Source organism: Homalodisca vitripennis, unplaced genomic scaffold, assembly GCF_021130785.1.
Source record: "Homalodisca vitripennis isolate AUS2020 unplaced genomic scaffold, UT_GWSS_2.1 ScUCBcl_7675;HRSCAF=15463, whole genome shotgun sequence".
Taxonomy (NCBI): Eukaryota; Metazoa; Arthropoda; class Insecta; order Hemiptera; family Cicadellidae; genus Homalodisca; species Homalodisca vitripennis.
The window spans coordinates 48153-76070 of NW_025783835.1; the positions used below are offsets into that span (position 1 = coordinate 48153).

The 27918-nt window shown below is 35.8% G+C and overlaps 1 protein-coding gene across 1 annotated transcript; it reads left to right on the forward strand.

The window, feature by feature from the left end:
* LOC124374271 (centrosomal protein of 104 kDa-like) lies at positions 1–27893 on the forward strand. Its single transcript, XM_046832515.1, has 16 exons — positions 1–7; positions 90–325; positions 580–787; positions 1299–1510; positions 1759–2003; positions 4047–4187; positions 4913–5033; positions 6666–6916; positions 7575–7712; positions 11254–11385; positions 19203–19416; positions 23276–23499; positions 23609–23754; positions 24260–24361; positions 24456–24590; positions 24715–27893. Exons 1-16 carry the CDS (start codon positions 1–3, stop codon positions 24768–24770), a joined length of 2568 nt encoding a protein of 855 aa, XP_046688471.1. The 3' UTR covers positions 24771–27893.
* The last annotated feature ends 25 nt before the right edge of the window (positions 27894–27918 follow it).

Here is a 27918-nt window from a genome sequence, read left to right on the forward strand (position 1 = left end):
ATGAGCTGTTTGTATGCTAAATATATGCTGTCATGGCTTCCCTTTTATTGAATAAAGTACCTTAAATGAGAATGATTGCATTGTTTCAGCTGAGAGAATAGATCTGTTTGTCGGTCCTGAAGATTATGCAGATGATATTGCTGATGAGGAAGCAACCAAATTACCTTTTGAATACTTGGGCTACATAACGTTAAGTGATAACCAATCTACTGAATTTAAAAGCCGAGAACTGAAATCCATCACAGTTCCACCTTTTAGTCCAACCTCGTATGTGAAACTTCGGCTTTACCAGAATCACAACAATGATTTAAATCTTTTCAATCAGGTAAATAATTTGAAATCAATCAATGTTATAGCTTATTGATTTATATTGTTAGTTTTTTACATTATTTTCAACTTCAATATAAATCTTTTAACTAAAATCCTAACTTGAGAACTTGAATGTACTGTATTTCGGATAGATACAGAACATTAAACTATTTTTAGTTATGCATTTTTGATTTATCTACTTAAAATTACCATGATTATCGAAAAGTAATATGGTGAAAAATGTGTATAAAGGTAAATAATCACTTGTAGGTGAGCATAGTTGCAATCCAATTGATCGGAGATGAAGTAGGCAAGGGAGAAGAGAACAACAATGGCCATACAGATCATAATCTGCTCCCAGGTGGTCAGGGATCACTTTCCTCAGCATGTGATGACTTGGCCTTTGAGATGTACGTGGACAAGGATGTGGCTAGGATCATCCGACTACTAGAGCAGAGGAAACATCAGGCTGTCCAAGGTCAGTTTTTTTAAATATTTTGGACTACAATGACCTCAACATTTCTCAGGACTGAATTCATATTATCCATCCAATATTTTCCTTAAATCAGCAAACAATTTTCAGTAACACCAAATATGTACATATTGTAATTTATTACACTTGATAAAGTCAGGTAAACAGAATTTGGAAATGGATTTAAAATTTTTTTTGCATATTTTGATATAAAAATGTGTATAAACATACAATATGTTCAAACCACATAAACAATACATTTTAAAATAAATGAAAGACTATTTATTTCCTCATGTAAATACAGTTCTCAGCATTTAGTGTAATAAATCAGGAAACGATCTCCATATAGTCTGTGATCAACTTATGATCAGCAACATGGAATATATACTAATTAAATAATATCTGTAATATGTTTTTTGTGTTTATATGAATGTACATAGATTATAGTACTAGAGTATATTACAGTATAAAAATATTATATAAGTATACATTATAAAATAACACTCCTTTTGTGTAGATGAAAGATTCGAGTATGCACGAAAACTGAAATCAGCGATGGTAGAGCTACGAGCAGCTGGAGAACGGCTTGGAAAATTGGAAATAGGGAAGAAACAAGCCATTATGCATGAAGACTATTCCAAAGCAAAGAAAAAGAAAGCTCAGATGGACGAGTACAGAAAGGAAGTGTATGCACTGCTGGAAGTAGATGATCTATTAGAAGAAAATGGAGTAAGTTATGTACTCAAGTAATATTTCCATAAATAAAAATATTTTGAAATACCTTATGTAGCAGAAAAAAAACCGTACTGAGCTTAAGTAACTTTAGTACTATAGATCCAACTGTAGAGTTGAACATAATATTATTATCATAAATGAATAGTTTATGGATTAATATTAATTACTATAAAATAAATTAAATGAAACTACTGTACAAAAATGTCAATAAACTGTAAAATTTGACTTTCTTTTCATAAAAGCCTCTGGCAAAAAATGATGAGGAATCGCCAGATGCTGACAATGGAACTAGCACGACCACACTGAGCGAGGAGTTGGCTGTGCCTGCATACTCGGTGAAGCCACGAGTCCGAGCCCCGGTTAGCCTTGAGGCTACATCTCCACCTCAGCGCCCTGTGCCAGACAACACAGTCTCTGCTGTTTCACCTGGCCTCTACCAGAGTCCGGTGTCACCCCTACACTACGCTGGTCGGGTCAGTCCAACTGGGTCAGTTGTACAATTTAATGTCAAAATTACTGTATTTTCTTATTAGATTTAGCAATTGTGTTAAGAATAAGGTATAAATGTAAACTTAAATAATACAATATACTATTTAATATAGTCTAAAGAAATACAGTTTTATTTCATTTACAAATTTTTAATATTGAAAATATTTTTAATGTTTTTTAATTATGCGTGGATAGTATGCTTAAGGTTAAACATTTTGATATGGTCCAGTGACCCTAAGCACTACATACATTCACATCTTCATGCATATATGTATCATATCATCTGATATTTTCACTGTGAGGCAATTTACACATGGCCTGTTCCAATACTGCCGAGTCTTTTGCTAGAGGTATATTTAACTGCTAGCCCAGTTTGGACATTTTGCAGCATTTTACATTAAAACAATCACATACAGTAAAACCTGTCATATCTGGTATCTCCGTTATCTGGTCTGGTGAAAAACAATAAAATGTTTTGTAACTGTAAGCTTTGCAAGCAAGGATTGCCACACAGGCAAGCTTGATCACTTTTATCCACATGTTGGCCGGTGGGGTGGGTCAGATAGGGAGGGATGGAGGAACAGTTTTCCCTTCAGAAGAACTCACACGTACTCTTTTTAGAAACAATGACCTTGATAAAACTGTGATATTAGTGCTGTTATGTCAGCTTTCGAGTGTGCATTGGGACATGTTGGTAATTAATTGGTGGAATAGTTAATTTTTACTTTTTCAGTAAGTTAATACCTGATTTTAATTTTTGTACTTTACAGAATATTTAATTTTTTATAAAATAAATTTGTATTTATTGTATACAATTTTTAATGATATTTTATTGTACATATTAAACGAAACAAATTAAAAATATCCATTGCATTTAGTTTAGTTTTAATGTTTGAAATAGAATAGATTAATATTTGTTGTATTATAAATTTCCAACATTTTATTGGAAATAGTTCCAGCTTGGTATTTAACGTTTTCATAATCACATAGCGTCGTCAAAAGTAAATTCCTACCTTGGTAGTGTATTTAGTACAAATAACTTGTGGTCTTCATATCACAATACCCGGCCCAACCTGTCCCCACATTAGGCCAGATGTCATAGGTTTTAATCTTATCATTATTTATGATTATAATATAACACTAACATTTGCTTTGTTATTTTGCTAAATCACCTGTATTAAAAATAGTATTAAAATGTGCAACATTATAGCTTAAAAATGAAGTTTTTTAGTTTTTCTGTTTGGGTGGTTCTTTTAGTTTTACTTTGTACAGAATAATAAAGATCCAACTCAATATTTCTTCCTCAATATCATTACATCACTCACAATAATTTCTAAACCAATAAAAAGATAGTCCATGGTATTGCAAATTATTTAATTCGTAAACACAAATACGGATATCCCATATACATAACAAATTCTTTTTTCAAAGGTAATTTAATCTTTGGCATTCATCAATAAAATAGACTGATTCTGTATACAAAATCTGCTTACAATGCACTAGTCAAACATACAGAACACTGAATAAGTACAATTAATTACTATTTTTACAATTCAAAATTCCAAACATTTAGCAAGAGCAAAAATGCTTGACACTTAATGTACAAAAAATCTGCTTACAATGCACTAGTCAAACATACAGAACACTGAAAAAGTACAAATAATTACTATTTTTACAATTCAAAATTCCAAACATTTAGCAAGAGCAAAAATGCTTGACACTTAATGTACACCCTGTTTTTGCATTTTCAAAACATATTATGTGGATTTTTTCTATAACAAAATTATATATGTGTGTGTTTATTTTTAAACATGATGCTCACAAATTCGCTAATGTGACTCTTAATATATTTTATAATATTTCACAAATATGTAAAACCAGATACTGGTGTTTTGTGCATAATTTCTCAACAACCGGAAAACCAGATGTTGGCAGTTAAAATAGACATAGAGATTGTGATAGTTTAAGTGATAAAAGTTGTCTTATTGCCCACTTGGTGTACAATCAGCACTTGCTCAAGGTTTAACATGTTGATTTCCAGTGCTACACCAAAGGGCCAGGCGTATGTTGCGACACCAGTGACAATCAGAACAGGCACAGGATCATTGCGACGCAGAAACAAGTCTGCAGCACGAAACAGCTATGAAGCTTATGACGAGAGAACTGTTCCTGCCCATAGAAAGTAGGTATAGCAGTAAAGTTTTCCACAAAAAGTAACAGAGTAAAATGATTTTATTCTAACATTTTCAGTGTGACTGTTACAAAAATCTTAAGTCATAGTTCACAATAAAATTAACCTGTGGACAAGTGCGCACAGTGCCGTCAATATGGTGTTGTGTATCATTGTGGTCGAATAAAATCACTTCCTGATCTGCAAGGTAATACAATACAGTGTATGTGCTCATTTAAACTACATAGGATTCTCTTTATATAGGCTTAACAATTATTTTTTAATTTTTAATTTAGAATTAGATTACAGAGTAGAAATTATATTATTTAATAAATCTAAGATTAATTACGAAATTACTGTATAACTATGTTGTATTATTAATATTTTATTTGCTACAAAATATTTTAATTGTCTAAGCAAATCAATTAATAAATTACATAAACTATGAATATTTATGCATTGCTGCTAAACACCACCACTATAAACTACCACATGTGTATATATGTTTATATATATATATATATATATACAATATATATATATATATATATATATATATACAATATATGACATATATATATATATATATGTTTGATTTGAATTCCTGGTTGTTTACATTGGTTACAAGTATTTAATCTAGTTAGTTCTTTGGGAAACTGAAATTACACACATTTCTAGAAATTGGTATGTTGTTTGGTGTTGACCAAATATAATTTGTTGCATTTTGCCTGTTTCAGCACTCACTCAGCCGAGCAACCAAGAGAGAACAATGTATCTTCATCAGCTGTTGTGTCCAAACTGAACGAACGAGAAAGGAAACAAGCTGCTTTACCAATAGCGGTTTTTGGAATGGCCTTAGTAAGAGTTTTGATTTTCTTCAAAATTTAAGAAATGTTTAAATAAAATTATTGTACCATAATTGTTGAATTACTTATATCAACTACTACAGACAGTTTTGTGATCACCATAAACGTTCTGTTTCCTGTAGTGGAGCTGAGTTGTAGATTGAACCCAGCTTCTTTCTTCGAGTAAAAACTAAATATCTCAACAAAGTTATAATCTGACATATTGACTGTTGTGATACTCCAATAAAACTGATACATAAATCTCTGACCTTAAAATGCTACAAAGAACTTTTCAAAATGGGGACAAATGTTATACACTAGTTATTTACTTTGAAATGCAGACATAGTAATGAAGTTATTGTTCCTATTATCTGGTAAATAATGTAAATATGAGATGAATATTCATGATACCGTAACCCTACAATTACGTGGCAAATTTTCACACATTGTTGGGCTACTACTCTTTATTTTTTCATGAATACTGTAATATGTAAGTTACAATTATAAAAGATTATAAATTTTAATTCAATTTTTAAAGTTGTAATTTATTTTGTTTTCAGAAAATATTTTAACATTTTTATATTGAAGATAACTTTTGGTTGTCAAAATAAATGTTATTCCTTACTATACAAAATTAGATGAATTAAAGGGTAGATTGTGTCCTTGATATTCATATTGTTGTATGTATTCACATTGTATGATATCTACTAAACTATGTTATTATTATTGTATGGTAATTTTTGTACAAATTAGATTCAGATATTTGTATTTTGAGATCTATAGCCAAATGCTACACAATTCAAGTTCTGATTTCAGCTTATTATGACTTGATTTATTCTCCCCTCTCCTACAAATTGGTGTTGTGAGAGATATGTACAAATAATTAGTTTTTTAGAGCCTTCTCATCATTGCAAATTAAGAGAATCGTGTATGCCAGCTTTTTAAAGGTTTGCAGCTATTGATAATTTTACAAAGCCTATATATTTTTAAAACAACGTTACACAGTATGTATAAATGTGGCTTGACCAACAGCCAAGACATTCATGTTTACAAGACCAGAGGCAGAAATAACTGCCAGATTGGGAGATTCAGAACAGTAAGTAGCTTGTGAACACTTCACAGTCAGTTGTTTACTTCATCAAGAGTTTGTCAAATGAAATAAAAAGCTCAAAGTGTTTAAAACTCTTAAAACTCATTTGAAATGCCGTCTTAGCGTAAAATCTATTGTATTATTTAGATGAGTTTCTGGCATATAACTGCTGGGAGACTGCACAATTAGAAGACTGACTCCCAAATTGAAGTCATAAAAGTTGTTGATCAACAAAGTGGATGAGTTTCAAAATGTATGTCTGAATGAAAGTTCTATTTTGTAGCAGTGTCTAAACTGTAGAAGCTTGACATTTGCTCTAAAATGTGTTTTGTCTCTACATATTTGACTAATGAATGTGTTACAGCACAGATTTGAAGTGTAGTTATCATTTAAGTCAGTTATTGAAAACATAAATTATTATGATAAAGGATTACCATTGTAGCCTTACATATAAATAATCAAGTATCACAGTGGCTGTATAACTAGGGTTAAGAACACTTTTTAATGGTTTCAAATATATTATTTTTATAGAGAAACATTATTTTGTTTAATCAGGTGGAGAAGTTCTTCTCAAAGCAGTTCTCAGACAAGGAGGAGGGGCTGCGGTTACTACAGGCAGCACTAAGAGCCCATGTTCGCAGTGAGTGTGTCAAACCACCAGAGAATACAGAAACACACTCACCCAACAAAGTCGCACGAGCTGCTGTCTACTTGTTGCATCGAGCTCTCAGGGATAAGGTCTTCATCGTCTACAGTACTGCTGCTGAGATCATCCGCTACTTCTTCAGTGAATTTGTCGCTGGGAGGTGAGTTGAACACTTCTTAATATTTCCCATATGGATCAATTCTGGCTTATTTATAACTTCAGTAGGGCCTAAATGGATTAAAACAAAAACTGACAATGGACAACCCACTGAATGTCCTGTAGTTGCATGTTACTAAGTGTAAATGAAAATACACTTTGAAAGAGGATAATGTTTGGATTAGGTGAAGCTAATTTTTCCCAAAAGCCATTAGACCTGAGGAAGAAATGATTTCACTACCTACTTAAACTAGTAGAGGTTGGATCAATGAAGTTTATTCTTTATCCAGTGTGATGGAGAGTACCTCACATTATAACCATTGTTGCTGTTTCATTGGATTTTGGCAGAAATAAGCCCCGTACCTCATCCTGGATATCATGTCTCCAGAAGCTATTAATAACTTTATATTTGAAGTCCACAGAAAATTCTTAACTTGTTAAAAAAAAAACATAACAGTTCACAACCCGCAACAGCCTAGAGGTGCCATGTGGAGACATCAGTATGTACACATCAATATTTACTCCCAAGTGTGGTACTTTGACTTCATTACTTGAGCTGATAAGGGTTAATATACTTGTACTGATTCAATTATTTTCCTTAGTGCATTATTTACTGGGAAAAATTTGATTTTAACATGGTAATTTGGCTGGGTATGTTTCAGGGTCTCGACAGCTGAAGTCTCTCGTAGCTTGGACAGACTACTACCGGAACTCCTATCAAAATCTGGTGATACGACGCCTCGTATACATAACATGGCAATGCATACAATTCTCAGCTTAGCTGACTGCTCAGATGTCAGGTATTGATGATAGTAGTTTTCTTAATTGGACTGGTTGATGATTATTATTATATGTAAGCATTTCTTCAGAATTGAATTATATATTTGGTATAATATGATAAGATTTCAATTCTAATTTGCTCCAAATTCCAAACTATTTTTCACATTACATTCCCTATAAATGCTAAACAAAACTCTTTGGGGGTTTTAATCTTTTTAAACCATTCATTGGCAGACTGATTTCTCTACAAGGGATTTTCATGTAAACCTTTGCAGCAAGTAGCAAGTCATACTTATGGCTGTTTTAGTACAAGAGATATCATTGCAAGGCTGGTCGCTTTGCTTTATTAATAATATAAATATAATATAAAGAAATCTGAAGAAATAATACTGACACTGGTGCTATTGCAAGAAACTAATCTTTTATATTTGTGTGAAGTTTAAACAATATATCTCAGGCCAAAATGCATTAAACAAGAGTTTATTTTCCACAACCTAGGCATGCTATGATATGTCATAGTATAGTGACAAAGAGATTATAATATACAGCAGTCATACACATCAATCATTTAATCTGCAAGAAACATTCATGCTGAAATGAATTGGCTCTGATCAAGTAGAGACGTAAAAGACTTACATTGTCCAACTGACTACCAAAAAGATAAATGAACAAAACTGTAGTATGTGGAACTTGTAATAAACTTAACGGCCAACATTCATGGTATTGTCATGTTACCTAATAGTATGAAATAAAGCTGCTATGAAATATGTGTAACAATTTTACTTTTTTTGCTTAAGTTAAAAAAATAACAATATAAGAAATAGGAAGATAGAAATTTTGATTAGCAATAATAATAATGTTTAAATGTACACTTGCATCCTTTTCTAGATTAGTACCAAATTACACACAAACTTTAATAAATTAAAAAAAAAATCATAAAACATTTTTTTAGTGGTCAAAAGAATATAGGCTTATTAAGCTTACATAAATAAAACCTATGATGTATATTTCAGTGCGTTTAACTACATTTTTTAAGTTAATTTCGCTAAACTATAATGTCATGGATAGGTAACAACACAAAATGGGTAATATTAAAGATAGGCTCTTAGATAATAAAATGAACCTAAACTTAAAGTTTTTTTAAATATAGACGATTTGACTTTCAAATTATATTGGCAAAAGAAAATTCTTAGAATGTACAAAGGCAAAGAATTACAAACTACATTATGGAAGACACCAGAGAGCAATACCTATTACAAATCTACAAAAAAAAAAAAAAGTTCTAAAATTCTAAAAACAAAGTTTGAACCACCCAACAAATAACCTAATCACAACATGGCAAAGAATTAAACCAAAATTCCAGTGTAATGGTTTTTTATAAAAGGAAATCAATAATTCAAACTGTTGCAATGGTCGATCTGTTTGATGAATTTTTTGTTATAGCTGTTGGCTTAGATAAATTAAAATACCAAATGTTTCTCACATTGTTCGTATACTACCAATTCTCTACTAACAGGAATTTGGGATTTTCCAAGTAGTGGAATTACAGCTAGAAACAATAATTTTATCTCTTAAAAATACATTCTTAGCAGGAAACGATATTTATATTAATATTGTTAAAGAAGCCATGCTTACAATTCTGATCTCTAATGATTCTGATCATCTAATTAACATTTCTTTGATAGCAATTACATATATAGTATCCATTTATGTGTTATACCTATTTTCGAGAAGATCTGAGAGACCTACCTGCTATGAGAAATTGTAACTGCTTCCTATCTCTTTAAAAATCTTTGAATATGCTGTTTTACATTCAACTGCTAAATTATCTAGAGGAAAGTCAGTCATTAGACAAGCGACAGCTTGGATTTCAAGCAGTAAAATGTACTATAAAAGTTGTTGTAGTCTTAATAATGTCTGTTATAAAAACTAAGATAGATATATAAATAGTTCAAAATTGCTGGTATTATAGTCTTGAGTCACCTTCTTTCTATTCCTCTATTATTTAAAGGGCCTACCTGGGGGGGGGGGCTCTGTGTGCATAAACGCTGATGTCACATACATAATATTAACTATAATTTATAGATAAGCACAAAATTTCAGGGCTCCATCAACTCTTTCTTGAGATGATCATCGCTGTCAGTCATGCATTGTAAAAGAATGTACTTTTGTATCCAAATGTCTGAAATCTATATGAGTAATACCTTTATTGATTCTCACATGTCTTGGGATAAGTATATAGGGTGCTATAACAAAACATAATTTAAATGAAATACACATACAACAGAAAAAATCATTCAGAATCATGTTAAAATTCAAAAGAACAGATTGTTTAAAATATATTTTAAAAGATCTTTAAATATTTATTATCTTAAATTTATGGGACATTCTATCATTCTAGGCAAATTTTTATAACCACTTCAACAGTCAGTGGCTATTTCAACACTTGATGTAGTAGAAAAGTATATTGGTACAATTTATTGGCCGAGCATTAGCAAAGCCTTGTCACTTGAAAGGTTAAACATTTTATTTATGTCTGTGCGCCTGTCTATCTGTCCACACGATATCTTAAAAACGATCTGACCCAAAGACTTAAAATTGTGCAAGAAGCTTAATTTCTAGGGCAACTTTGTTCACCTTTGCTAATTAGTGCATTCTTGCATCCCCATACTACCATTGAGTTAAAGAGGCAGGCATCAAACACCTTTAATGTTGCTTGATTGTCTGAAAATATTAAATATTGTGCACCTTTAGGCCTGCTTTGTGTGTCCTCTTGCGCATGTTTCAATTGACATGAACTATGCTTAGAACACTGTGGCGTATTTCCTTAAGGGCATTGCCAATTTGGCTCCTAGCCAATATATTTTAAACGCTACCCTAGAGTGCAGACATAAGCCATCAGTATAAAACCTCAGAACACCTTAAGTAGGGTTGGCCTCCATTGTATTCCATTTATCTCTATTTTCTATGGAGACGAGATATTGTTTATCAAAGGAGTATTTCTTTACCATACACTCAGACACGTTAGTTATCATTTCAGCCTCAGGAAATTCCTGTATTATTGTCAAGTGTCCTTCAGATGAGGTAAGCTTAGTCACCTTTCTACTCAACAGCTTTGTAGCACTTATTTCACTATCTCCTTCACCTCCTGCCCCAGAGGAGTACTGTTTCCAGTGACAGAATTGGACAGAAGCTCATTGCCCCAGTAATTCTTAGACATGCTAGTCTTTGAAGACTCAGTAGTCTCTTGACTGCTGTATTTTGTTCTACTTTCGGCAGTCACACAAGGGCTGCATATGTGACCATTTGTTTTATTATGGCTTCATAAATCCAATATATCATCTTGGGTTTTAGTTCCCATTTATATCCAAGGAATATTTTGCAAGCACCAAGAGCTTTAGTTGCTTTTGGAATAGTGTTTTCAATATGAGGATTTCATGTGAGCCTTTTGTCTAGAACTACTACTAGATACTTGACCACTACAAAATACAGTATTCTAGTACCTTCCAGAACAGGTTGAGCTTGTTGATCTTGATATTTACAACACAATCCTTTTTCCAGATCTTTAAATATCATACCAGTTCACCTGACAAGAGTACTGACATCAAGCACACATCCTCGCTTGGCCCTCAGCAAGATGGAGATGGTGGAACAGCTCATTCTGAACAATGGCATCTCCACTGACAAACAAAGGTAACTAAACTAACTACTTCCAAAATAGTTGGTGTTCAAATACTTGAGAAACAGTTTAATATTAAGGTTTCAATGTATGATTATTGCAATCAATTATTCTCTAAAGTACACGAGTAAAATTCTGTAAATACTTTTAAAACAAGGAATTATTATATGATAAATAAACAAAAAAATTATGATAATTAAATCAGCAAAATATAAAGTAAAATTATAATATTTTAAATACATTTTAAAATATAAGAATTCAGTGGCATTTTTATGTAGCATCTGTGCTATTTATATTAAAAATTATTGTTCACTCTCTCTTAACAATGTTATCAAACTCTCTTGTATACATGAAATTACTTGTAATTTTCTCAAAAGAAGATTTGTCTCATTCATTTCAATTGTTGTTAGTTAGTTCAGGAATAAAATATTAATTAAAAATGCCAAAATTGCAGATGTGGTAACTAAAATTAAAGTAAACATGCCTCATAAATTTAAGTATAGTACGTTGTTAATTGTTTCTGAAACCAACGAATCATGCTTTCATAAGTTCTCATAATTTTAAAAACACAAGTATAAATTTATACCTAGGTTGTATTAAAAACAATATTTAGTTTAACACATTCAGTGCTGACGACGCGTAAACGCGTCTGCAGGTAACCGAGTCATGTGCGGGAGACGCGTAAACGCGTTCTTGCGCGCGCACCTGCTTCCTCCTAATTGGTAGCTTAGCTGATTGGTTTATTGTAAATCAGACGTTACGACAGTGAAGATTATAGGTTACCTTCTTTTTTTTTCTTTTCTTCCTTGGGGCGGCCTACTGCCATGCACTTAAGCCTCAAGGGCCTTTTGCGCACCCCGAAAACACCATGAGGACTACCAGTCTACAACTTCAGCAGTTCAACAAACCGCCGCGAAAACAACCTTATCAAGTCCTCCTGGGAAAAACTCGCCACCCCTGTTTCAAGCTACCAAAGATGGCATACCGCTCTCTTGCTATTGCTGGGCAATCAAAGAGCAGGTGCTCAGCAGTCTCCTCCTGCTCATTACACCTTCCACAGAGCGGATCCTCCTGAAGGATACCAACTCTGTGTAGATGCTTCTTCAGGTGACCATGCCCCGTAATGAGACCAATGACGTTGGAAAGACATTGATCTGTTTAATGAGAGAAGGTCCGAGGCCACCTTGGAGGAAGGTGACTGTAATACCATTCTACTCACTCTCAAACCCGGATGCAACCTCCACCTTCTCCCATGCTCCGCGCGAATCCATTTCGAGACAACCCTAGAGGATTCACACCTTGGAACACCGCAGAATGGTTGAGGGGCCCGTCATAATTGTTGCTGAGCCCTGGTTGGCCAGGGCATCAGCTCTTTCGTTCCCAGAAAATCCCCTCATGACCAGGAACCCAACAAACGGTTACATTTGTTGATTCTGGCAAGGGAGGGGAAACGGTCTCTGATAGCAATCCCAAACCAGTTTGGATTTGATTGCGCAAGAATCCAGCGCCATCAGCGCTGCCCTGACTGTCCGTGAAATGTTAATCGTCTTGCCCCTATATCGCAGACGAAGATTTCTCACGAGCACATTCCATAATGGCTGCGACCTCCGCTTGAAAGACTGTCGGATACGGACCCATAGGAACCACCAGCTCCCTACATGGTCTCACTCCCAGAATTCCAGCGCCTGTGCCGCTTTTTGTTTTTAGAGCCGTCTGTGTACCATTCGAAGCTCCGCTGGTGGAAGAGGTTGCTTCCCCTTTGACCAATCATCCCTTGAGGGCAAAATAATCCTAAAGGGTTTGTCAAAGGAAAACTTTTGTGGCATCTGATCAGAGATCATATGCAAAACATCCTCCTGTATCAGAGTGCTAATTCTGCAGTGCCCACCGCTGCAGCCCGACCAGAATCCCGTCTGCTGAAGACAGTAGTAGGCACTCTTCCTGGCCATAGCTCGAATGAACAATGTCCAGGGGGGCGAGATTAAGACAACAGTCCAGAGCCGCGGCCTGGCGCACTAGGAAAAGGCCCCTGTGATAGCGAGGCAGGCCATCCTTTGGATAACCCGCCAGACGTGCTACCACCCGTTTTGGCTTCCATTTTTGGCCACCATACGACAGCTCCGTACATTAGTGCAGGTCTGACCACGGAAACATAAAGCCAGTACAAGAGCCTCGGCTTCAGTCCCCAGGGCCCACCTATCACACGTCTGCATTGCATTAGGAGACCACTTACCCCTGGCAATGACCCTTTCTAGATGAGGTCCCCAGTTTAGAACCCTATCTAGGATCACGCCCAGGTACTTGACCTCAGGCTTCAGCTCAACGGGTGAGCCTTTAAATAGAAAAGGACCAATGCCCTCCATCTGTCGCCTCCTGGTAAAAGGCAACCCACGGCAGCCTTGGTGGGGTTGACGGTGAGGCCAACCTTATCACACCAGTTTCCCACCATGTTCAGAGCAGCATTGGTCAGTTCCGTGATTGTTGTGTTGAACTTGCCACTCACAAGAATCACAATATCAATCTGCGTACCCTTGTGCAAAGACACCGCTGCTATTTCAAAGAATTCAGCAGGTCATCCACAACCAGGTTCCACAGAAGAGGAGAGAGAGGACGCCGCCCTGCGGACAGCCCCTCGTAGCCCTTCGCACTAAACACTTGCTCCCATGAGGGTTGAAACAAAACCCTGTCCGTGAGCAAGGCCCCCTATCCAGTCACACACCTGACCATCAACGCCACGTTCCCCGAGACCGCAATTGATAATCGCCTGAGTGGCTGTATTATCAAAGGCACCTTCAATGTCTAAAAAGACTCCTATAGCTACCTCTTTTGCCGCCAGCGTCTTCTCAATCCTGCATACCAATTGATGCAGGGCCGAGTCGCATGACTTTCCTGGAGTGTAGGCATGCTGGTTAGGATGCAAAGGTCGCTCCAGAAGAGCTCCCTCCCAAACAAACCTGGCAACCATTTTCTCCATGGTTTTGAGAAGGAAGGAGGACAGGCATATCGGCCTGAAAGACTTCGGCCGATCCATGCCCGCCCTCCCCTGCTTCGGTATGAACACCACTCTGGACACTCTCCAGGGTAGTGGGATGTACCTGAGAGCCACGGAGGCTCTGAACAGTCTGCACAGCTGTGGAAGGAGAATGTCCAATCCCCGCTGCAAGCAAACCGGTCTCACCCCGTCGCCCCCAGGGAGCCTTGTAAGGACTGAATGAGTTAATAGCCCACTCAATCCTACTGAAGGTAACAATACGGTGCGCCAGACTCCACTGCGAATGAGTGGCGCGACCCGCATGTCTCCCCTCACTTTCGGGTGGTTGTTCACCCTCATGAACAATACAGTCCGGGAAGTGTGTTCCCATCATGACTTTCAGAACTCCTTCCGGCTCAGTAATGTAAACACCTTGATCGTCCTTGAGACTACCCAAGCGGCGAGATGGGATTCTTTGCCAATAGCTTTTGCAGCCTTGCACTGCCCTGCACACTGTCAATATCGGTGCAGAGCTTCTTCCAGGCTAACCTCTTAGCCGTACGAACCTTGCGGTTGTACAGTGCAAGAGCCTCGTGGTAGGTTGTCCCAAGTGCCCCAAGTTTTGGCTCTCCTGAATAGAGCCCTGACCCTCTTCCTCAAAGAGGCCAATTCAGAGCTCCACCAGGCTACCTTAGATCTGTTTTTGTTAATAATCGGGCAGCTGAGATCGAAGGAGCCGACAATCGCAGAAGTTAGACCGTCAGCAGATTCGTCAAGCTGCGCCGCGCTGTGAATCCGTTTCCCATTAGTGGAATCAGAATCCAGCCGTGCCCTGAGGTTTTCCTTGTATGATACCCAGTTTGTGTTCCTCGGATTCCTATACTGAAACTTTTTCCAGCATCTGTTCACCGATCTTAAAAACAGATGTGAGCATGATCAGAGAGGGAAGGCTCGTCAGACACATGCCAGCCATGCATCGACCAGCCATACCCTCCGACATCATGGTCACATCTAGCACCTCCCTTCTTGTCCTCGTGCGAAACGTGGGGACATTTTCCCACATTTGCGATCATTAGACTACGGGACATTATGTATTCTAGAAGTAACTTACCTCTGTTATTAGTGTTGGTGCTGCCCCCACGCCTCGTTGTGCGAGTTGGCGTCGCATCCCACCACCAGTTCCGCTCCACTCCTCCCAACATGGTCCACCAAGGCAGCCAGTTCCCTGGAGGGCGTGGAACTCCGCATCATCATACGGTAGATATGATGATGCAACTAGCAGGGCTCGTCCAGTACCAGCCACCATCAACCTGACTGTGGCGAGATCCCTGCAACAAAATTCCAGAACAGGAATGCTGTCCACCTTGTTGCTTACAACAATACATGTCCTGGCATTTTCAACCTGGGCACTAAATATTTTCACCCCTGTCATTGAAAAGCCCTGATATTTTTCCCTTGCTAATCCAAGGTTCCTGTATCAGAGCCACGTGAAAATCTTCCGACAGGAAGCGTCTGCAGAATACAGCCGAGGCAGCCTTATTGTGCTGCAGCAGGTTGATCTGAAAGAACCTTGATCCCCATGATCAACCGCCCCACCCCGCGCCCTCAGCTGGACCTGCTCCACACCAATGGAACACCCTCCAGCCCCTCCCCTTAAAGAGTGGTTGAAGACTGTTCATCTATTAAAATTACAAGAGTTCTGGAATCTCCCGTGTGGACATCTCCAACAACCCTCCAGTCCGACACAGAGATCCCAGCATTCTGTTTGTTAATGGCCTTGAGAATGGTCGCAGAGTCCTTCCCGGCCATGGGACCATCGACCCTTAGGAAGACCTTGGTAGATCTTATGAGGTCTTTTGTAGTCCCCACAGATCACCCCTATTCCCCCAGGGCCACCGATCCCAGCCCCGGAGCAGACCCCGCAGCCAATCCCTGGTCTCGTCATTGCCACAGAGCATGACGAGAGCCCCCTTTCGGGGAAACACCTTCTGAACTGCAGGCACACACCCTCTGCTGAGAGTACCTCGTCGAGAATGCGCCCCCGAAGTTCCATAGCCTCCTCCTCTGAGAGGCGCCTCTCAGGAAAGTTTCGCAGGGACCAAGACTAGCTTATGTCCCGTCAGAACTTCCCTGAATGTTTCTCCCAAACCCCTCCTCCGTTGAGGGATTGGTACTCGTCGCATGCGCTGCTTGCTCAGGAGGTGCGGTCGGGCGCCTCTTCGGCAGGGGTTTTTCCGCCGAAGAACCGCCCGAGCGCCCTCTCTTCCCAATAGGAGTAGAGACCGCACCTGCAGTTGCCTCCGGTGCTGCCTCCTCTGTTTTTTCATCTTTCTTCTTTCATTGGCCGACCTCTTGGCCCGTTTGCCTCCTCCATTGACTGTCCGGAAGCCAGGTTGCCGTCGGCCTTTTTCTGCTCCATCGCCCAACGCTTGCGCAGTTTAAAGGGGAGAGCTTAAGGTTGTAGTCCATTACACATGCTCCAGTGTCTGTGTCCATGGACTCAACCCTTCCGCTAGCATCATCGAGTACTACATCGTCGTCGATGGTGGTAGCGCTAGAAGAACAGGCAGATACATCCAAGGCCTGGGTGCCGGATGCAACTGCCCGCTGCATAGGTTACCTTACTCGAAAGTTAGTTTCGTTTTTGATTTATGTGATTTTGAAGTGTTTTAACATAAGTGACAAAGATCCAACATATTTTCGTAATCCTGATAATTTAACTATCAGTGAAATCGACAGATATGCTCTTTACGACTCTCAATCTGATGAGTATAGTAGTGGCGATAGTTTTAGGCCGAGTGGAAATGAATCAAGTGATGAAGATGAGTTTGATAACACCACGCTCGAGAACAGTTCTGTTCTTGACATTACTTCAGCCGAGCCCAATAATGCATCACCTGCTGCCAGTGATAACGATCTTGCTATACCTGGTCCTAGCCATATAAACAGTCTACCCTCAGCTAAACCAACTTCTCGTCGAGGGAAAAAAGCTTCTCGTCCTGTTTTGCAATGGAGTGAATTGCCCCAATTAAAAACATTTTTATTTAATGGACCAACGGGTTTAAGAATTCCTCCACCAGGTAATAAACCAATAGATTGGTTTAGACTTATTATTGATGATGTGTTTCTTCAAAGTATTGTCAAAGAAACCAATAGTTACGCAGAAAAGGTGTTCTTATCTGAACAAACTAAAGTCACGAATATGTCAATGGAAAGATCTGACTTTGCAGGAATTTAACATATTCCTTGGTCTTTTGTTTCATACTGGAATTGTCCGTTTGCCACAACTACAACATTATTGGAGTACAGACAAGTTATTCAAAACATTTTTTGGTGAGTACATGTCACGAGACCGATTTTTGTTAATTTTAAGATGTTTACGTGTTGTTTACTGTGATGAAAATAATGATCGATTACATAAAATAAAACCTGCTGTTGACTATTTCAACAACAAAATGTTGTGTATATACTCACCCAGTAAAGAGTTGTCGTTAGATGAGTCTATGGTTCTATTTAGAGGCAGACTTAAGTTTAAACAATACATTAAGAATAAAAGACATAAATATGGAGTAAAGCTATACATTCTTGCTGAACCAAATGGACTAGTAATGAAGTTTGCTGTGTACGCAGGTGCTATGGACATTTTGTCTGGAGAAGGACATGCCGAGAAAGTAGTGTTACACTTGATGGAACCATGGCTTGGAAAAGGGTATTCAATTTTTGCTTACAACTTCTACAACAGTATTTCTCTGACAAAATCTCTTATAGAGAAAAGAACCTACATTACAGGAACCCTACGATCAGACAGAGTAGGTGTATCAAAAGATGTGATAACTAAAAAACTTAAGAAAGGCGAAACGGTGGCAAAATACCATGATGGTATAATGGTAGGGAAGTAGAAGGATGTAAGAGAGGTGGTTTATATTAGTAACCAGTATGAAAATGACATGAATCTGTCCGTGAACCGATGGGGTAAGGAAAACATTAAGCTCTTACCTATAATAGAATATAATAATTATGTGAGTGGAGTGGATAGGAAGGATCAGCTCATGAGCTACTATCCATGTGAGCGGAAGACCATGCGATGGCACAAAAAGCTGCTGATCCACATTTTACAAATGGGTATCCTCAATGCTTTTATTTTGTATAACAAGTTTGTTATTGGCAAGAAAATGACAGTGCTGGACTTTAGATTGGATATCGTGAAAAACCTTCTAGGGCCTGACAGGGAACATCAACATGAAGAAGAGGAAGACAACGAGGGGGAAGTGAAGCACCTACCTACAAAGCTGCCTTTGAATGACAAAGGAATCAGAGCAAGAAAAAAGTGTAAAGTGTGTACTCGTAACGGACGAAGAAAGGATACAACATACCAGTGCAAAGCTTGTCCAGAAACACCAGCTTTGTGTCTTCAAGACTGTTTTGCTAGTTATCACGCCTAGAAGAAACGTTCTGTATATAGTGTAAATATTTGTAGTGATGAATTTATTATTGTGTTTCGATCCAGAGATGTAAGTAAAAGAAATTCCATTCTATTATTATTATTAAATCAAGTGCTATTTGTCACTTAAAGCTCCTGGACTCGTTAACGCGTCTTCAGCACATAGCGTCAATATGTGATGCTATATGCTGCCGACGCGTTTACGAGTCCATTATTAATTTTTTTCTAATAAGGTAAAATTCGTAATAAAGTTTATTTTTGTACCCAAGACAAATATTTTTGAGTGTCTACACATCGAAAAGTAAAATTTTTCTTTTCAGCACAGCCTAACTCATAGGTAAAATTAGTCAGCAGTTAATGTGTTAATACCAAGGCCGAGTAATTCATAATACTTATATCAATTTTATGACTGTGTGCAGTGGAATGACCTGCAGAGTTCTATCAGAACTGGGAGTGTCTGGGTTACACCATCCTGCCGAGGCAGTACGCAAGGTAGCTGAGCGTATTCTCATCCATGTGTACAAGGTCAATTCACGCATTGTGCGCAAACAGTTGCCACCTGATGATGATATTACACGTCGCAATCTGCTCTATCGCCATCTTATGCAGGAGTTTGATAAGGTTGACCTTGAGGTAATTAAAATATTGTATCTGTTGTATGTGTTTGTTTGTATATTTGAAAATGTACTAAATGTAGCATTAGCATTTAAAATTATTAACCCTTCCCGGGTCAATGACGGTTATATATGCCTAACTTAACATTTCCCGGGGGCCATATGCGTATATTTACGCATACACTTCTTTTGGCCAAGCGTCAAGTGCGTGTATATACACATAATCATGTTCATGAATATCCTTATTATTTGAAGTTGTCAGCTATTCCAGCTAATCGGGAACATAATATAAGTGGTTTGGCGGCAGTATGGAAGGGGGGGGTGCCGGAGTGGCTTGAGCAACTTGTGGGGGGGGGTGAGGGGCTTTAGCGGCAACTGAATGAAGGTCATTGTCGGTTGCCTCTTTGTTTACTGAGACGCTCTCCACTCGGCGTACTGAACTGAAGTTGTTAGGTTGTTTCATACTCGATCATACCTATTGAATTGATGTAGATGAAATTTATAATGTACGTTGCCTTAGAATAAGTCATGAATATTTTATTCCTACATCTCACCCAGTTGTACTCTAAAAAGTAAATTTGCAATCAGTTCTGTAGTTATTGAGTGAAGTAGTTTGGTGGCAGTAAGGTAGGGGAAGGGTGTGCCGGAATGGCTCGGGCTGCTTGGTGGGGGAGGGGTTTTAGTGGCAAGTCAAGGTCATTGTCGGCTGCCTGCCTCTTCCTTTCTCAGTCGCTCTGCACCCCGCGTACCACGGCTAGACGGAAAACTTCATCTCATGGGAAGAGACACAAAGGGTCATCGATGCCATGTCTGCTACAAAAAAATATCTGCGAAAAGAAACGATCTATATTTGTAAAACGTGTGTCAACAAACCGTTCCTTCACCCAGATAGCTGTTTCAAAGCTTATCATAACATGGAGGACTATGTGAATGGACAGTGATCAATCTCCTTTGTTATATGATTAGTTTTTACTTTATTTGTTTTGTATGTTAACCCTAATCATGTAATGCATACTTATTTTTAATAATAAAATGTTTTTATTACGCTAAACCTAAACATCAATTATATTTATATACGCATGTCAATTTGTGGAAGGGTCAATGACGCTTATATACGCATACTGGTCTATCACACAAAAAAAGGTGGGAAAAATTATTTATGGATAGATTTCCATTTTTCCATGACAGGTAAGCAATTTAAAATCAAATTGAGCAGTTTTGGTCAAAAAATTTTTTTTACCCCAACACATGAATAATAGGCAATCTAAGGCTACAGTAAGTTGACCCTGGAAGGGTTAAAACAGTTTTCAGCAGGTAGAATTTGAGGGACAAGGTTGATATTGTTAATTAAGAATTTTTTGGTGTACGATAAGAAAGTGTTAAAAACTGATTGAAACAACTAACTAGAAATAATAATAATAATAGTATTGTGAGATGCAAAAAAATACATTTTTTTGTGAATGCTTTAAAGGTACACAAGTCAATAAATTGTTTTAAACATGTTTTTCCTTACATGTGTTTGAATGTTTATGTAAAAGTAAACACCCGGTACTGTTTTATCAAAATACTTTTTTAATTTCTTACTCAAAAACACATGTTCTAGTTAACAAATAAAAATATTTTTAAATAAACGTTATAACAATAATATAGTGGATCTGTACATTCATATCTGATTAGATACCTTAAAAATGACAAACTAACCCCACTTAAAATGGTTTTAAAATTGTAACAGGTTGAATTTTATGTAATTTGGATCTGTACTTTCATACCTGATTAGATACCGTAAAAAGGACAAACTGACCTCCCTTAAAATGGTTTTAAAATTATAACAGGTTGAATTTTATGTGATTTTGGGTAAAATGTGTGAAAAGCATCACGAAATTTATCATGTGATTAGGACAACTAAAGCAGTTACAGTGGCATTGACACTCTTTATGATCAGCTTTTAAAACACCTAGAGTCTAATGAACTGTTGGACAAACAACAACATGGCTTTCGTCGTGGAAAATCAACAATAACGGCCGGTATAGAATTTATCCAGTCCATTATTGACACAGTTGATAAAAGAGAAAAAGTAATAAATTGGGATATTTTTAGATCTAACCAGAGCATTTGATAGAGTCAGTCATGTAAAGTTAATAAGGAAATTAAACAGCTTCGGTATATATGGAAAGGAGCAAATGTGGTTTGATTCCTATTTAACAAATAGAAAACAATATGTAGAAATAGAAGAAACAATTTTTCACAATAAAAATCATTATGTGAGGGCTCACAGATCACAGCTGCAGACACTACGGCATGGTGTGCTCCAAGGGTCTATCCTGGGACCTCTATTGTTTTTATGTTATATAGGAGGTTTGCCAGGGGTGATGGAGGGGTTGGATGGTGCCGTGTGTCTGTATGCTGATGATTCAAATGTTTTGTTTTCTGGTCAGAAGCTTGAAAATATTGAAATTTCATCATATATTGGTCTAAGTAGAATTAAGGATTTTTTTGACAAAAATAATCTTTTATTAAATTCAGATAAATCTAATTATATTTCTTTTTCTACAAAGCAATCCAGATCAAATTTAAACTGTGGCATTTTTCTAGACAATGACAGACTTAAACAAGTAGACCACAAACAGTTTTTAGGGCTTATAATAGATAAAAATTTAGCTTGGGATAGACATGTAGATCATGTTACTAAGAAGATGTCTACTGGTCTATATGCATTGCTACAAATGGCAAAAATTAATAATTTACATACACTGAAATTAATATATTTCTCTTTGATCCATCCACATTTAGCTTACAGAATAAGCATTTATGGAGCAACAACAATAAGTAATTTAGATAGGCTTTTGGTCCTACAAAAAAATCTTTGAGAATCATAAAAAATTTAAGATATACAGATTCTGTTAAACATATTTTTTCTGAACTTGTATTAATTCTGACAGTATATGGTTTACACATATTTGAATCAATAATTTATGTAAAACAACTTTTTGATCCGATACTAAACACCAATAAACATACATATAATACTTGTTTTTAATAGACATGTCGATCAACACAATCTCGAATTTTACAAAAAGAAAACATATTACAGAGGTGTTAGATATTTACATAATTTACCAACAAAATTTACAATGGAAACAGATCTGTTAAAATTTTAAAAAGAAGTCAAAGATTATTTAACTAATTTGTCTCTATATTCTTTTGAGGAATATTTCAATACAAAAACCAATTAATTCATTTAAAGAAGAATTGAAGATAAATTGTTAAGATGTTACGATTTTATTTTTTACTTAAAAATATTATTAATGTTACTTATTTTAAAATTAATATTAGTATTTAGTTTCATTGTAGTGACGCTATTCTTTGTACCTTGTTCATATTACAGAATAAAGTAGTTTGACTATGACTATGACTCTGACAAAAATAACTCTTAAATGATGCTTAATGTGGTATGTGCTGCAAATAGAGAAATATTAATTTAGTTGCATATTTGTTTGAGAAATTACAATGCTTTCCGTCACACTGAATAAGGATTGAATTTGATAACTGTGCAATACAGTGGACCACACATAGTAACCTAGCGAGCTGAATAGGAAAACAGTGAGGGCCATTAAGAGTGGCCCGACGAGCTGAGGGACCACATGGTCATAACCTTCCAACCAGATACAGAGAACACCTATGCCACCCATAGCAACCCCACAAGCAGAGAGGACAATTGTACAAGTTCGAGTCTGAGTGAAAGAGTTAATACAATATATTACATGCTCATGGTTTCAATTCTGGTTAATACTTTGGTAGTTTGGAAATAGCAATAGTAAATATTATTTTGTAACTTTCATCTTTAATATGTTAATGATTCAAATTTAAAATGTTTTTAGAGAAAACCTATTGAAACATTTTCTAACAAGAACAAGTTAGTGAGGTCAGGCAGTGTGAGTAGTGCCAATCCGGCTACGTCGTCTGTTCTAAGGCCGTCCACCAGTGCATACACTCATTCTGACAATGCTGCCAACATTGCCACCAACTCCTCAGAGAGCCACAGTGCATCATCATCCTCGTCTGGAGGTATCCTCTCCCCACCACCTGACCAGCCTCTTGACAAGTATGTATAAACCTATCTTGTACAGTAGTTAATAAATCTTTTAACAGTTATTCATCTTTATTTGACTTGTCTTCCTTATCTGATCTGTCTTGCTTATCTGTTTCTCAAGGCAATGTATCTTCTGCCTCGAGAGGTCAGAATCGTTTACAGAGGAGGGTCTTAACATCCACTACTGGAAAAGTTGTCCCATGCTGATGCGGTGCCAGCATTGCCAAGAAGTGGTAGAGGTTGCATCACTGAACCAACACCTCGCAGGTGAATTAACATAAAAGTACAATAATTTTTCTTTCATTTCTAATCTTTATCAGAATAATAGTAGCAAAAAGTAAAACACTTATTGTGAGCGCAAAAAGAAATGATATCTGGGTACATTGTCATGTCCTTTTTTGCAGGCATGTAATAATATGCTCATCTGCTGAGTGTACTTTGGTTAATTTTGTTTGTTTTAACTGTCAATATAATGTATTTCAAACCAAAATAATAGTATAACTAAATAAAAACATTAGTTAACGTAACCTGAAGCAAGTCGCTATACTCAAGCCTTTCAGTTTTGCCAAAAAACGAGTGTTTTCAAATAGTTTGATACAATAAAATATGAAGCTCCAAGTCTGAAGTTTAACAATTTGCAGAAAAGAGCTTTTATATGCTTATATACAACTTTCACCCAGTCTTCACAAAAATTGTTATATCAGCACACATACTTGCTTTTAAAATACAATTGATTACAATTTTCTCTAACAAATCACATTTCCTGTTACAGATGAATGTGATCTGCGCAAGCTGTATAAAAAGTGTGATCTTTGCTCCGATGTACAACATGTTGACAGTTTTGAAGAACACCGAAATTCTCCTTCTTGTTTACGTAAGTTATTCCTGAATTGTTTAAGTAAAAATGGTATATGTGTACTTGAACCTATTGTTCAGATTAATAAAAACCCCATGTTTGATGTGTACAGAGGGCAGAGTTCTAAGGTGCTCATTGTGTCGGACTGTGGTGGGAGCAGGTGAGGACTGGTGGCGGGAACACTTGAATGGAGCCCATCTCTGCCCCAAACATCCAAGACGCAAGTTCGTCAAAACCAAACTAACACGTAGGTTTCAACTCACCAAACAAAGTTATATAACTATAAAATGTATGTTGATTAATACTTAATTACTAGATAATAAATAGACAGTAATAATAATAATTTTAATCCCAGTTACTTTAAATTACAGGTTCTAAAACTCCAGATTTGCCTCAGACGTCCTCATCAATGTACAACTTCCGCTGAGCAAAATGCCAATCAAGAAAAGGAATGCCTAAGCTTAGCAATCGTCTCCTAGATTTTGTTACTGCTCAATAGTTATTGTTCTTATTCTAGCTACTGCACATAGCGCTTTTTAAATTGCCAAAGCCTTTTTATACAACAAAGGCAAATCTATGTAAAATCAAAATCTGTTCCAAAAAATATAATAATAAAGCATGGTTTATGTACACTTATAAAATAACTTTAGGTAATAAAAAGTAAATACAAATCCGCCCATTTCATATAAGATGTTCAAATAAATAACCAATAGGTATTTAGTAGGAAATAATAAAATGAATACATGCTATAACATAAAATTATAATTTCTATTTTATTAAACCTAGTATAAGCAACTTTTGTTTGGCTGAGACAAAGCTTGGATATAAAATTCAAAACTATGAAAACTTTTTAGATATAAACATTATTTATACATACTACAACCTTAACATTAAATAAGCACAACTAATACATAAAAATGATTAATTAATCTTAGCCCAAAAATTTAAGTATAAAAAGATGTAAAATTATATAGCGCTCACAAGATCAACATATCTTCAATCAATCAGTAACTTTGTATGAAATCAATAATATTGGACTAAATTTATTTGTAGTTTTATAACTTTCAAATATTTTTTATCTCTTATCCCTTTATTTCTCTTTTAGGTTTCTTTGTAATATGTTTATACATTTATAAAGACACATTCAAGCATCCAATTTCAAACATATGAATTTGAAGTCGCACTAAGACTTTAAAATCTGTGCATATCGTTTTAACAAGATTTAAAATTGAAACTAGTACCTTGTTAAGATTAAGAAATGAAGTCATGCTGTGATTACACTGTAAGGAATCTATTTTACAAAATCTATTTTAAAGAAATTAAATTTATACAGTAACTAATAATTAAAATGTTAACAGTAAAATAAAAATGCAATGATTGCATTTTGTTATAGAACTCTTAATCTCTTTAGTATGTATTTTAATTGTTGAAAAAAGTACTATTTTACACCAGTTAATTTATTTACTATCAAGAAAATTACTGTACATTATTGAACAAAGTTTATAAGAAAAACCTGTAAAAACAAATTTCCTAACTGAACAGTTTTTGTATATTGAATAAGTTCTTTACAGTGTAAGCCAGAAATTTCAAACCATGCTTTTAGAACCTGCCTTGAATCTGCTTACTACGATTGCACAAATTACGAGCATTGCACAATTCTCAAGACTACATTCATTTAGAATTAGCAAGTTATTTTTGATGTTGTGTGTAGAGAACGAGTTATACGATAAGAAATTCCTCAGATTGTTTCTAATTATATTTTCAATATTGGTGTTGTGTGTTTCTATATTTAAAAGTACCTTCAATGAAGTATTATTGTAAAGATTGATGATTTTCCCTGTAATTAGGTTTAGATGTTACTTATTGATATACATACAGAATGTGAGAATGTTCTAAAAGTGTTTGATTGGCTCAGTGAAATCCGTTTAATATATTCAAACATTAAAGAGTGAATTCATGCACTTCCACTCAGGACTTTAAGAACTCGTGTCTTCATATAATGCAATGAGTATATTATTTACTCAAGAGACCATTTGAAGAGTTTGTGAATAATCTTAATTTTAAGCATAAAGCAATTACCACAACTAATTTCTATTATCAATCATTTTATTTTAAAAGTGTTCATGAATTCTTGTTAACTGTAGTTTGTAGAACCGAAGTTGTTTCTCATCCAGTAATTTCTTGTGTTTGAGAAAATCATGAGAAACAAACATTCACAAAGAAATGTTACACTTCTCTTAGTTTAGGCTTGCAGTAATCATCGCAGCCTTGTTCAATTAAACTGTGTAAAAAATTGAACGTTTTATTATTATTCAATAGTGGTTTACAAAATTACACACCCAATAAAATAACTTTAAAAGCTCCTTAATGTTAAGCTCCAGTGCACAATTTTTATAACAACCCAGTTCGTCATTCTTCGGTAATCCCTAGGTAAAAGTCACTGGTATTCATCAGACACAGAGACAAATTTCATCTGGTACCCAAAGGGTTGAATAAAAATATAAAGTGAATTGTTTACTTTTGTCAGTATAAATAACTTTTTATAAGAAACATCTTGATTTTATAACTTTGACAAAATGAAATGTACTGTGGAAATGGTGAAAAATGCCTTTTTCAAGATTAGAGGCACATGGATGGTACAGCACCGTGACTATTCTATTCACTCAACCAACTCTGGTGTTCTCTTAGTACGGTTGCTGGTTAGATAATCTTACAAAAACAAAGTCTTCAAGTAAAAATGTTATTTGTAACTTGGTCATTGAGAATGTTTTCCTCAACATAAAAACATAACAATTTTTGCATAGTATAACAACCAAAATGTATCTGTTAAAAATAATAAAAAGTTAATACATCTTATATTTTAATTGGTAAGATTCTTTATTTATATCTATCGCTAAAATGTCATTCAACACTCAAAAACATATTCCAATATGTAAAGAGTGAAGTCAAGTCAAGAGAACATGTTTTCTCGAGTGCTGGGATCTGAGAGGGATCGATTTAGATATTCCTTGCAAGGTGGAATCATCCATTTCTATTCCATCCTAGCACAAAAGATTATTCCCCTAAAGATAAAAAACTTCAAATTGTATCAGTGATCACATTTTAAGGCCCTGTGTGGATATGCAGTTTCACCTTTTAAAATTAGGCCAAATTATTAAGCCATCTTGAGAATGTTCTCACCTCTTGTCCGTTAAACTACTATGTCACATTCTGTGAACAAGTTCAAAGTCCTGATTAAAATTTTGAGCTTGTACTTCAAAGACTCTTAAATTAAGGATAAATCCGACATAGAACAATTTAGATTTACTAAGTCAATTAATTCTCAACTGTTATATAGTGTAAAATATAAAACTTTTGTGATAATTGTATTTATTGTTTTTACGTGTATGTGTTATTTAGAATTTTTACTATGTTGAATTGTTGTGTTTCAATCTCTAATTGTTTAATGTGTTATTTTTTAAATATTTTATATTATTATATGTTAAAATATTGGTTAATTTATTTGTTATTAATTTTAAATCAAACTAAATAAATTATTTTGAAATTCCAATATTGTGGTTTTTATTTACTGAACT

Bases quoted from the DNA above. Each gene is read 5' to 3' on its own strand.
- LOC124374271 (XM_046832515.1), top strand. The intron at 19,417-23,275 runs GTAATTAAAATA...AAATGTTTTTAG, and splicing joins TTGATAAGGTTGACCTTGAG to AGAAAACCTATTGAAACATT. The intron at 23,755-24,259 runs GTGAATTAACAT...TTCCTGTTACAG, and splicing joins ACTGAACCAACACCTCGCAG to ATGAATGTGATCTGCGCAAG.